Consider the following 13,345-nt stretch of genomic DNA (forward strand, 5'->3'; position numbering starts at 1 on the left):
TGGGAGAGAGTAGCGGTGAGCTAGGATGGGTTGGCCGATGGGGAGAGGAGTGGTCGCGTGGGTAGGGGAGAGTAGGGCTGAGCAAGGGTGAATGCATGAGGATACCGGGACGAGTTATGAAGAGCAGCAGTGAGTTAGGGTGGGTGAACGGTGGTGAGCCATGGGAGCAGGCAAGCTTTAGGAGCTGGGGTGAGCTTGGGTAGGGGAAGGCTTGTGAGGGTAGGTGGATGTAAGCAGGAGTGAGCTAGGTTGAGTGGGTACTGGTGAGCCTGAGTGACCTAGGGTGGGTAAGTGGGATGAGCAAATTTGAGTGAAGATGAGCTAGGTCAGGTAAGGGAGAGGTAGGGTAGGTAGGTGGGGAAAGGAGGTATCCTCTAGGGTATGTGAGTGGAGGCAAGCAGGGTTGAGCTATTGTGAGTGGGGGTGAGCTAGAATGGGTGGTCATGAGTTGGGTAACCTGTGGCGGCAGGATGGGTGGCATGGTTTAACAAGGGTGATGGTCGGTGGGATTTGAGCTAGGGTCACTCAGGCTCACCAATTTCCATTCAACCTAGCTCACTCCTGCACAGATCCACCTACCCATCCATCATACCTCACTACTGCTCACAAGCCTTCCCCTACCCAAGCTCACCCCTGCTCATAAAGCTCACCACCGTTCACCCACCCTAACTCACTGCTGCTCTTCATAACTCGCCCGGTATCGCCATGCATTCACCCTAGCTCAGCCCTACTCTCCCCTACCCACCCGAACACTCCTCTCCCCATCGACCAACCCAACACTAAATTAGGGCCTCATCACGAGTTGGACTGTAGCCCTTAAATGCAGTGGTAACGGTATTACTGCCGCATTTAAGGGCTGGCCCTATCACGAGTTGGGTGCTAAATCGGCTGTTTTACCTCCAGCTTTTTTCTGGGTTGAAAATCCCTGTTTTCAGCGGTATTACAGCCGGCTGTATTAGCCCGCAGTATTAGCACCGAATATTTCCTATTGGACTCAATGGACCCAATCAGGAATGGGGATTTACTGCTAAGGCCCAACCCGTGATCCGGTGGTAATACCACCGGACCGGTCGGTGCTAGGGCTATTACAGTTGGCGGTATTACAGCCGGTAATACAGCCCCTCTCGTGATGAGGCCCTGTACAGTCTGCACTACTAGCTACTTTTTTGTGATATAGGCCCATTTAGCGAGGTGCAAAAAGTTATTTTGCTGTGCAAAGACACTTTGGTCAGTGCTAAACGTTCTGTGAATTAGGCCCTATGACTGTAGATTGCACGCTGCTAGTATCTTATTCTGGAGCCCCATTGTAGGGTCAAGTAGACTACTAACATAGCTAGCCATACATTCCAATAGATTCTCAAATGCTTACCTATTGGCTGTCGAATTCGAACAATTAAATTATTAAATTCTCAGAATGGAAGTAGGGTGAAAAGAATACTGGTAAAATACTAGGGCCTCATCATGAGTTGGGCTGTATTCCAGCTGTAATACTTCCCGACTGTAATAGCCTTAGCACCCACCGGTCCGGATCATGGGTGGGGCGTTAACAGTAAATCCCCATTCCCCATTGGGTCCATTGGATCCAATGGGGCATTTTCGGCGCTAATACTGCGGGCTAATACAGCCGGTGGCAATACCGCCGAAAACAGGGTACTAAATGGGATTTTCACCTCCAGAAAAAAGCTGGAGGTAAAACAGCCCATTTTGCGCCCAACTCGTGATAGGGCCAGCCCTTAAAGGCGGTGGTAATACCATTACTGCCGCATTTAAGGGCTACAGCCCAACTCGTGATGAGGCCCTAATACTTTACCAATGGAATGTCAACACCAGGTGTCAAGGCTGCAGTAAGCAACGTGCCTTCCTATTTTACTCCCTAAACTCATGCCAATATTCCCAATGAAGACAAAGAGGGCATATCTTGTATGAATGCGGCCGAGCCATTATGCCACCTGCACTGCTCAGGCGGTGTGTTCAAATCAGTGGCAGAGGTTCCACAAAGAGATCCTCATGTAATAATGCTGTTTGATATTAGGCCTATATGAAAACAATGCTGATTTTCATTTATGGAAACTGCTCACAACTAACAAAAATTGGATTACAATAATAATGTATATTTTTGGAAATTAAAATATATTTCTACTTGCCTAAAACATCATTAGTCAGGAATGAGAACTACAATTTTAACCCCTAAAAACATCTGTTGCCTCACCATTTACCGAAATATGGAGTAAAACACACTACCTTAAAGTCTTATCTGGAACCCGATTGATGCATGTTACATGTTGTAACAGGCAGGTAAATATCTATGTTCAGTTACAGGTAAGTAAACTGAAATAAAGTGGCAAATGTGCAGGTGTTGGAAAGATTTCCCTAAGTTCTTAGGTGGGGCTTAGGGAGATCAACCTGTTAAGTTGTGTTTGACTCCTCCAGTGGTTACTAACTGGCAGTGAAATCAAGGCTTCACTCTCAGGCGGGGGGAGGGGGGGTCTATGGTAGTAAGTTACTGTTTACACACAACAAAGCACACAGAAAGACATGTCTACACAGTAACATACTAAGAATATACTCTTTATATAAAGTAGTGAGTAAAAGAAATATCTACATTGCAGGCAAACAGGATATCAAAGACAATTCAATGCAAGCAGTTATTCCACAGCTCTTAGGATGTCAGCGAGAAATTCATATACCAACAAAATATTGTCAAAGTGTGTCCATAGAAATCAACAGGACAAGACAATAGGCTGCTCTCGTTTAACGTGATGAACTGTCAAAAGTTACCCATTTTGGAAGGGGTTTTCAGAAGAGACAATCTTTGGGCTGAAGTGGTTTGGGTCTTTTGACAGGGCTTGTCTCCAGGTCCTGTCAGAGGGGGCCCAAAGCCTAACACCCCTTTGAGGCAGACCCCGTTTGATCCCCTCCTTACCTGTGAGACGTGCGGCACAGTCCAAAACATGGCAGGACACCAGGGAGAAGATGACACGCAGGCCGGCCTGGCGCTGCTGTCTGTGTGACGCTGAGCAAGGCAGCCCTGGAATGCTGTCCCCGGCAGAGATAGGCAAGGCGCCATTGGCTGGCTGTCCAATGAGGAAGGAGGGGGCGGTGCCAAACAAGGAACAATGCTGTCCACGGAGGAAGGGGGGAGGTGCCAATACAACAATCAATGCTGTCCATGGAGGAAGGGGGGGCGGTGCCAATACAAGGAACAATGCTGTCCACAGAGGAAGGAGGGAGCGGTGCCAATACAAGGAACAATGCTGTCTACGGAGGAAGGAGGGGGAGGTGCCAATACAGGGAACAATGCTGTCCACGGAGGAAGGAGGGGGCGGTGCCAATACAAGGAACAATTCTGTCCACAGAGGAAGGGGGGGTGCGAATACAACCATCAATGCTGTCCATGGAGGAAGGGGGGAGGTGCCAATACAAGGAACAATGTTGTCCATGGAGGAAGCGGGGAGGTGCCAATACAAGGAACAATGCTGTCCACAGAGGAAGGGGGGGTGCGAATACAACGATCAATGCTGTCCATGGAGGAAGGGGGGCGGTGCCAATACAAGGAACAATGCCACCGGAAAGCGACAGTAAAGGTGTAGATGTAGAGAGGTAGTCGAGAAGAGGAGAGGTGGTAGTAAGAGAAGCTGTAGTGGAGTAGGGGTAGCACTAATAATAGAGAAGTAGTAGTGGCAGGGAGGTGGAGTGGTGGTACAGGAGAGAGGTAGCAGTAGGTGGAGTAGTAGGGTGGTAATGGGAGGTAGTGGCAGTAGAGAGTGGAGGAGTAAAGAAGGCCCAGTGTAGTGGAAGAAAATAAGGTCACTGCTAAGGGTGAAGGTAGGAAGGCAGAGTGAAACATCTGAGGGACAGTCGCATGGAGGGGAGGAGAGCATCGCGGGACACCAGTGTAGAAGGGTGAGGTGTGGGTGGGCATGAATGGGGAAAGACACCAACCGTGCGAGTGAAGGCACCATTCCCTAACTTCCCATGAGCACTAGGCAGGTTTAGGCTAGGGGGTGTTAGAAGATCCCTAGGGAGTCAGCTAGCCATTGCCACAGGGAAGTCATTGTAAGTCTAGAATCAAGCTAAAGACACTAGGGGTTACCGTGCCCTAATACTAACCTGGGTTAGTGATGCCTGGGTTAGAGTGGTGGCAATCCCAAAGGCAGATGAGAGAGTGAGGGATGACCTCAGCTCAATCTACCCCAAAACACCTATTTGCCCTGAGGTCTTCTGCGATATCAACCAGACCCAACACTTCTGCATCATTTTAAATAAAGACCCTTGCAAGAGAGTCCCTCATCTGCGTAAATTCACCAGGGCCGAAAGTTAGACAAAGAAGAGGCACTTGCAGGTAAATTGCATCAGTGAATAAAAGAATTGAACGCAGAGGATGTTGCAGCTGTTGTTCCCAGAAGAGAGGTAGCAGCTGGAGCTCCTAAGCACTGAGGAACAGGATCATCAATGGAGTAGGAGCCCCAAGATGAAGGATATCCTGCAGTAGTGTGTTGAAGGAGCCGAGAGGGGAGGACAGATGAATTCCAAAGTCAGTTTTTCTGCTGGTTGCAGTTCCATTCCCGCGCAGAAGGTGGTGCAGACAAAGCCCCGGGTGATGGAAGGACAAGTTCAACGATGCACACAAGATTTGAGGACACCTAGAAGATGACCCTCAAGTTGGAGGATATGACTTGATATGATATGACATTTATAACGTGTCCATACACTAGTGTTTCAAGGTGCGACGAGGCAAGCGAGGGGGAACAGAGGGAAGACAGACAACAATCTTACTAGGCCAGGTGTCATTCAGATTGCACAAGTGCAAGGGAAGGGGGAAAGAAAAGTTATGTTATGTTATGTTATTCAGATTTGTAAGGCGCCTAAGCCCGCAGGCACCCAGGCGCCGAAAGACAGAAGCGGTGAAGAAAACTAAGATAAATCTTAACTAAACAGAATGGTCTTTAACTGTTTACGGAAGAGAAGATGGTCTTCAATCTTGCATATCCAAGTTGGTAGGATGTTCCAGGCGTGCGCACTCCGAACATGAAAGGCCCGCCCTAGTCCACGAGATCTTTTTGTTCGTGGTATTACCAACAGAGAGCCCTCCATTGATATTAAGCATCTATTCGGTTGATAAATATTAATCCTCTCCTTCAAATATAAGGGGGCATTACCAAAGATACATTTATGACATGTAGTAAGCAGTTTGAATTGGATACTGTTAGGGAGAATTCTCTGTTTAGGCTGAATTTCCTAACCTAGTGAGTCCCCCAGCAGCTTTGCTGGATTTCTGGAGTTTGTTTTTTTCATCCTGCCAAGAGTGAGAATCTTTTACTCCCACTCTTGGACATGAATGTGTGTAATTCCTTTGAATGTCAATGTGTTCTATGGGCTATGGGGTCTTTTACTCCATACGGTCTCATATGTTTTGCTATGTGTGCTACAACGCACCCTCCGTGCCGTAGCACTGGGGCGTCCTAGCGGACCTCCATCATAGACTCCATACCCGGGGACTGACTACTGTCTCCCCGGGCATGTAAAGTCACCATTGGCTTTACTAGACCTAAATTTACTAACAGAACTAGTACAAACCATCCTATTGTGGACGTACTAGTAGGGGTAATTCGATTACTCCTGGGTCTGTTATTCGAGGGGGCACTGTCCCGTCCCCCCTCGTCGAGTTTTGGCTGGTGGCAGTGGAAACTACTTGTTATATTCGACCCCGAATATAACCCTATGGGATTCTTCGCATTGTTGGAGATTGATACCTTTTTCCTCATTAATCTCTAACATACCACCGGGCTACTTATCTTAAATAAGTCTATCGGATGGTATTTTCTGCCAGAACTCGGTTTTTAAGATGGCGTCTGTGTTCGTCTCTGTGACTCCTAAACCAAAGGTTGAGCCCTTTGTTCCACTTTTGGCGGGCTTCTGTACAGAGGCCCTCCAAAGTGGTGCCATTCTGTCTGGGTTACCACAGGGGTGTGGGAGGGGGTTTAGGCACCCTGGACCGAGTTGCCTTGCCAACTCCGTTCGCACTCTGGTGTGATTGGCCCAAGTGGTGAGCCTCCCCGCTCACCACTTACCGTGTTTTGAGTGACAGCTAGGCTGAATGAATGGGGGTTTTCTGCATAAAAGCAGGGCTTTTGGGACTGGATCTTCAGAAGTCGCCACAGGACCTAAGAATCCGACGAGGGTAAAGCTGAGCCGACCTGCAACGACGACACCTCCGGTGGAGCCCTGCTGAACCGACTCACCACTTCCCGATGACAGCGGAGATCTCCCCGCCGGAGAGTCCTTTCCCCTGACTGGTGGGAACAACCATTCCCCTTTGCTTTTTCTTCACTCCAGGACGCGTTGTTCGAATTGCCCGTGCAGAGCACCTCGGCAACCGGATAGCCACTACCCCTGTACCGCGACCAAAAGGTGGTGCCTTGTGACGGAGCACTCCGCGGCTGGTCTCTTCCCTGGTGGTGCAACGATCTTCAACTTTCCTTCGACAACAAGATCATCTCTTGGCAAAGACCGGACGTGCATCCACCACCAGGAACAACTGCCCCCGCCGGAGCTGTCTCTCCACAAACAAGGGACTGTGTCCGCCTGGCTTCCCTTGTTGCCGGATAGAGTGAGGTGTCTTAATCCTCGCCTCTCCATTGGGTCGCCTCCAAGCTTTCTTTAACGTGTTTTTCTGAACTGGTCCAATCTGCCTATAACAATTTGCTACAAAGACTCGAAGCGCATTTCCACTAAGATACTTTTTGGGACATATCGTCTCGCCTCTCTCCGAGTGGGCCTGGCCTCTGAACTTTGGAATCTACAGTGGTTCTTGTCTTCTTGCCTTGCATTTTTGTTCTTACAAGTATTGGTATCGAGTTGATTTCTTAACACGCCTTTTCTCTCCCGTCCTAACGAATACTACAGTGCCATCTAGGTTAAAGCATACACCTTTTTCTGCAAATAAGTGATGCCGTTGAACCTAGACTTGTCGAACTATTGTTAGGGGGATTGATCTTTTTCTGATAGTAATTGCGATTGAAGTTGTTTGCCGTATTAGTGCCAGAGTGTTTTACATAGATGTGTCGTTATAAATAAATACCTTTATATCTTTACACCGAAGCCTTGTTGCGTGTTTGCTTGTCTTACTGTGTAAAATTGCCCTATTTTGTATACTCCACATACTGTCTAACTCTTCTTGAGGGAAGTCTGACTGCTCAGCCACAGCTACCAAGTGAATCTGTGTGGTACAGACTGCTACCAAGTGGGTTTACTACCAAACACCTGTAGTCCTAAATCTTTTGCAGTGGTCCCAGAGGGAACTGCACAGGTTTCCGCCTAACAGATACGAGCAGCCAAAGGGAGCCAGTGGAGTTTTCTTCTGGCAATGCTGGTAGGTTCAGAGCTTTTCATCTGAAAGATGATTCGTACCGCTGCGTTTTGTATTTTCTGCAACTGTTGGACATTTGCCTTACTGGCTCCTCCTAATAGGGCATTACAATAGTCAACACGTGTCAGAATTACTGCTCTTACGAGTTTTATGTGGTTTTCCACCGATATTAACGGGGCTACTTGTCTCAATACCTTAAGATGATAATTGGTATTGGTAGAGACTGCTGTGACATGTGCCTCACTGTCAAGACTTTCCTCCATATAGGTGCCCAAGGTCTTAACTTTCTGCACAGTCTTATTTTGATTGCCTTCAATGGAAAAACAATTATATTTTTGGATCAGTTTTGATTGAGCATGTTGAGAGCCGAAAAGCATCAACTCCGTTTTAGCAGCATTTAAACCGAGCCAATTCGTTGATATCCATTGTTTAATGACGTGATATGCTACAGTCAAAGTTTGTTGATCTCCACATAGAGGTAGAATATAAATGTTGAACAGTAGAGGTGAGAGGCAAGCCCCTTGGGGGACACTGCATGTTATTATCTGTGGCTCAGAGACCCGGTCACCCCAATAAACACAAGACTGGCGCCCTCCAAAAAGGATTTAAGCCAAATGATGGCGTTGCTAGTTAAACCTCCAACAGTCTGCATCCTTTTGAGCAAGATTTTATGATCCAGCAGATCGAAGGCTGCCGAGAGATTTAATAACATCAGCAGCCCGGACTTGCTGTGCTCTAATTTACCAAACATGTGTGTTTGTAAGTCCAAAAGCATGGACTCAGTTCCATGAAAGCTCCTGAAGCCTGATTGCTTCACGTGTAGCTTACCGGTGTTAAATAGATAGGATTGGAGCTGTGTGGTAGCTACCTTATCAATTGGTTTTAGAAAAAACAAAGTGTTTGTGATTGGTCTTAAATTGGCTGCATCCCACGGGTCCAAACCAGGTTTTTTCAACAAAGGGGTAACTGCCACGTTTTTAATAGATTGAGGAATGGAGCCAGTACGGAAAGAAACTAACAAATCGACTAAGTGCACGGGGGGGGGGTCCTGTACATGGGATAATAAAATAATAACAACATAAAATAAATAAAGAACGGCCAGCTGTGGCAAGTGCAGGATAAAGAAGCAGCAGCTAGTGAACACAAAGAATCAATCGTTAAAGATCAGCAAATGCTCCAGTCGATCCTTAGCCTTACATGACTGAGCAATGGAGGTTCCCTTTGAGGAAAGAAAGCAGGGTTTAACCTCATCGGTCCAGCGATGGAGCAAGCACCTTTGGACTGCGGAATCAATGCTGTGCCGTCTTCAGCAACAAGATAGTCCTCCCAGGTTAAAAAAACCTCCGGGAGCTTCAGGGGAGCCCAAAGGCGATGAAGAGGAGGACCCTTGTATGCCCACTGGATCAAGTGAAGTGATCACCTTGGATGTGCCCCACTGGTCCTGGAGGACAGAGCTTCAGCTTCAGGAGGATCAGGGTTTCAGAAACAGAGGTTCCATCAGGATCCTCATCATTCACTTCATCCTCTCGGCCCTGTCATATCATGGACATGATGAAAAGACGAGGCCAAGCCCGTTGCATTGTTCTAAAGTACTTTATTTCTATTCTTATTGATCTGCAGTTAATAAAACAATCAGTGCTTTAGGCAGAATCCCAACCTAAGGTCACCTCCACTGACGTTGCCTAGTCTGACCACACCTGCCTCTTCATTAAAGCCCATGAAACAGACTGCTGAGGCATAAAGATTAACAGTCTCAGAAGAGGAATGTCCTCAATGTAAGGGTCAGGATAGCTTCCTTTTCCTTACTCCTGGGACTCTCCCTTTAGTGTAAACCTCTGCAGGGACAATGTTCTGGTACAGCAAAAAGCGTCAAACTCTTGACTGTGACTTTTTAAAGTGCATAAGTGCTCAAGGCATAACATTGACAGTCACAGTTTCTGAGGTACTCACTCTGGGTTTCCTACTGGATGTCTCGAGTTGAAGCTGGGTATGACCACCTCTGGCCCTCCTTGTATTTTTATTTATTTATATGTTTGTAATGCGCCGACAGCCCGTAGGCATTGTGGGGGGCACCTTTAGGTGCTGCTGTGTCTCTACCATGAGCTGTAGGAATAGGTAGAGCCTTTCTTTAATTTGAGGGCAGAGCTGACTGGGTCTTTCCTACCCAATTCCAACAGGCAAGGTTAAGGAGGTCCAATCACCTCCCACTCTTGGGGTCCAGATTTCGCCCCTCTCTGCAGTCTATATCCCCCTCCAATCCTGCCCCAACCCCACAAAGCCCCTTGATGCCATGCCACAGGCATGCTCCTTAAGCCACTGTGGCTTTAACTCCTTTCTATTTTGGTTACTGACATACCCTCACTTAGTTAGAACCTGATCCCATTCAGCCAGAGCAGACATTGGGAGCTCTGACTCAAAACACACACAAGAAAAGGGTCAAAATGTCGCCATTCTTCCTGTGAAAAACATATATATATATATATATTGCTACAAAGCCATTTGCCAAGTAAAAGGCAGATATTTTGTTCCCGTCCTCTGAGAAAATAGCTACCATTGTTGTAAAATAGGTGTACATAAATACGACCTTGAAAAAAGGATCTGCAACCAGCCTGCACTGTAACCAGGACAACTGTCTTAATGCTAAGACACACCCAGAAGCACTAAGGGGCCCATTTGCATTACATGTGCCATGGTATGTCATATGGCCCAGCAAGAAACAAGTTGCTTATTGGAACTATTCGACTCCACTGGCTTGAGCTAAGTTTCAAAAACAACTATGATGGCCCACTTGAGGAAAAGATTGAAAGTGAAAATTGAAACAAATCTTTAATTCGGAGTTAAATAACTACAGCACGTTGCCTAGCTAACTTGGCAGAATTGTCTAATTTGCCACACTGCTCTGGAAAGCAGCCAAGGCACAGGATGTGGTGGCGTCACACTCTCACACTTGTCTGGACCGCACCATGTTGCATGTGCAGGGCAGTGTGTCAATCTCAAGTCAGGTCAGTGGCGACATCAATCACAGTAATGATGTTTTCAACCCACCCGGCCACCCATCTCCATCCGCACAGTGAATTGAATCAGCTTGCAGCCGACAGGAGCCAGGCCTAGAGCTAAAAATAGCAGTAGGAATAGGTAGCAACATCTGTCAGTGCTAGGACTATATAAAATACTACATACTATAAAAATAAAAGGCCTGATGCATGTTTGTTCGAAGCCGTCCTGCCAGCTTCGCCTGTTATCACCGCTAGAGAGAGCTGTTGCCTTACGCATACAATAATAAGACTTCAAGTTCATCTTCCAGGCAAACAAGATGTGTATTTCACCAATGCTAACTTACATTAGCTGAGCATACATACTTCAAGTTGCATACACTAAGAAAATATATACATTTAAAAAAAACATATAAACAGAAATTCATTGAGAATGTACTAGAGCAGAGGAATCGGTGACAGACAGAAGGAGAGTGCAGTGTAGTTCCAGTGATGGATCCAGGGGATGGTAGGGGGGGGCAGCCTCCAGCTGGAGCCCTATTATCCAACCCCCCTGGCACCAAAAGCTCTACACACTACACCAGACTGCAAAGAGTGCTGAGACACCAGAGGCGTTGCTAGGGAGGTGGGGGGGGGCTGAGGGGGCTATAGCCCCTGGTCTTTTCGTTGTAGCCCCGGATAGAATCTCAGGATCTACAACCAAAAAGGCTAGCTAGCCCCCAGCCCCGACAGTTCCAGCATTAGCGTAGCCCTGGGTCTATTCCAGACCTAGCAAACACCCCTGTGAGACACTGAGGACAAGCCAAGGAGACCTGTGTTTTCAGACTTGCCGTCCTGGGCACTCTCAAATGTTGCACAAGAGTGATTGAAAGAGTGAAAATAAGCTGAAGAGAAATGTGTTTGAGAATTGAGGGTTCTAAGACTTCTTTTTTTTTATTGAGTATAGTTGAAATAAATCAATTTTTTCAATTATTACAATTTTATCAATCAATTCTAATAACAATGAATAAAAAAAATGTACATAAAAGAGATACACAATTACAGTTTACAATTTCAATTACAATAACAAATCACCATTAAAACAAACATATCACAAAAGTTTGGGTATAAGACCTTAAAAACACCTTCAGGAAGCCATTTAAAAGTGCATCCACACGAGAAATTGATTATCATTCATTCCATTTTCAGGGCTACCAGAAAGTTAATAGTGGCTAATCTAATGCTCATACATTCGGTAGCTGCCAATGCTACCCATGTTTAGGGTCAATCTGTTCTAAGACTTCACAAAGCAAAGTGTATGGCACTGGAGTTCAGTCACTCACTAATGGGGTGCAAGAGACAATTAAGAAAACAAAGACAATTGTGTGTTGGGAGTTGCAGTGGAGTCACTCTACAAAATTGTGCAAGAAATTGTCTTCTGGGAGGGAGTGAGGGAGGGAGAGAGGGAGAGGAGAGGGAGAGGGAGAGAGAGAGAGAGAGAGAGAGAGAGAGAGAGAGAGAGAGAGAGAGAGAGAGAGAGAGAGAGAGAGAGAGAGAGAGAGAGAGAGAGAGAGAGAGAGAGAGAGAGAGAGAGAGAGAGAGAGAGAGAGAGAGAGAGAGAGAGAGAGAGAGAGAGAGAGAGAGAGAGAGAGAGAGAGAGAGAGAGAGAGAGAGACTCTTCTATGTAATACTTGCCATCAATGTTCTCAGAGATGATGTATAGTGGAAAACAAAGGGTCGCTATCCAAATGAAGCTGGCAGGGCCGCGCATGCTCCGTTTTCTTCCTTTAAGATGGGTACAAATGACAGCAGAAATAAAAAGGCGGTTACACGCACAGCTCACAGCGGATACACAGCGACATGTCACGCGCAATGCTTCAAACCTGAATGCAAACGGGGGTTGGGGGGCTGATTTTGAAAACAGAGCGCTGATACGCAACATCACTGTGCTTAGTCATTCTTTTGACACCAACATGTGCAAGTCTCAAAATGTCTCACAGAATAGTGCCATGGATGGCAGATCACTAACACTTATTTACTTATTTAGATGGAGCAGAATATACTGATAACATCTATACATTCTGGGATTTTTGCTCATTGCCATCACAGAGAAGCGTTTTACAATCCCATTAGAAAACGCTCTGCCAATCAAGTCTCTCAGAAAACTGCAATTCTACTGGCGTGGCTGTTTGCCACTGCACGTTGCAAAAAGGCCTATTTTAGATGAAGCGTAAATTGCTCGGAAAAGGCCGTTAACCCTTAGTCGTGCATGTAAGCAGCCCTATCCGCGCAACTTTGCCGTGTTCAGAGACGGCGTGTGCCTTTGGAAGGTTCTTCCGGCCGGTCCTGACTTTGCATGCCTAAAGCACACCTGATCCCAATCCTAAACCCCGCCCTCCATGTCTGTGCACGGCTGAGGGCATTCACCGGAACTCCTATGGGTTCAGCCTTGTTTTCATGTCTGCTAAAACCAGGCGCATTGCATGCGGATTGCTGACTCTCTGCCGGCATTAAAATACAATGAAGGGGTTAGGGGGCGCTTGCATACTCTTTACACACAGTGAGGGGTAGGGTTGGAAGCCATCTTTGCCCTCCCGGCTCTGTGTGGCAAAACCATGAACATCGAAACGCCTCAGGACCACCCCACCTGGAAGAAGGGGTTTGGCCAGACCTACCAACCGATGCATTTGCTCTGTCCCAAGGCAATATAAACACATGTGTACAGACCCATTATAAATGACATATCACATCATATATCATAGATTAAGTAGGAAGGAAACCAGTCATCAACTTGTGTATCCTGTTTCAACATCTAGTGCCTGGACCAAGAGCACATGTTTATACTGAGATAGCAACCACCCTCCGGCCGTGGCACTAGAAAAACACACTTTTAGAAGCAGCCTCTATAATGTTATTCTATATCTGCACATCAGCATATATATACTGGGATGATGCATACATTATTATTATCATTAGGGTGTTTATTGAGTGCGTATCTAGCCCC

The 13,345-nt window shown here is 46.7% G+C and overlaps 1 protein-coding gene across 1 annotated transcript in view; it reads right to left on the bottom strand.

Moving 5' to 3' along the window:
• LOC138526344 (interleukin-5 receptor subunit alpha-like) overlaps window positions 1-13,345 on the bottom strand; it is a 692,931-nt gene that overhangs the window by 362,764 nt on the left and 316,822 nt on the right. The window contains exon 2 of the mRNA XM_069636980.1: window positions 12,037-12,126. Within this exon, the coding sequence (XP_069493081.1) occupies window positions 12,037-12,112 (76 nt within the window). The 5' untranslated portion in view covers window positions 12,113-12,126. The remainder of the gene's footprint in view (window positions 1-12,036; window positions 12,127-13,345) is intronic.

Source organism: Ambystoma mexicanum, chromosome 7p, assembly GCF_040938575.1.
Source record: "Ambystoma mexicanum isolate Mex_15411 chromosome 7p, UKY_AmexF1_1, whole genome shotgun sequence".
Classification (NCBI taxonomy): Eukaryota; Metazoa; Chordata; class Amphibia; order Caudata; family Ambystomatidae; genus Ambystoma; species Ambystoma mexicanum.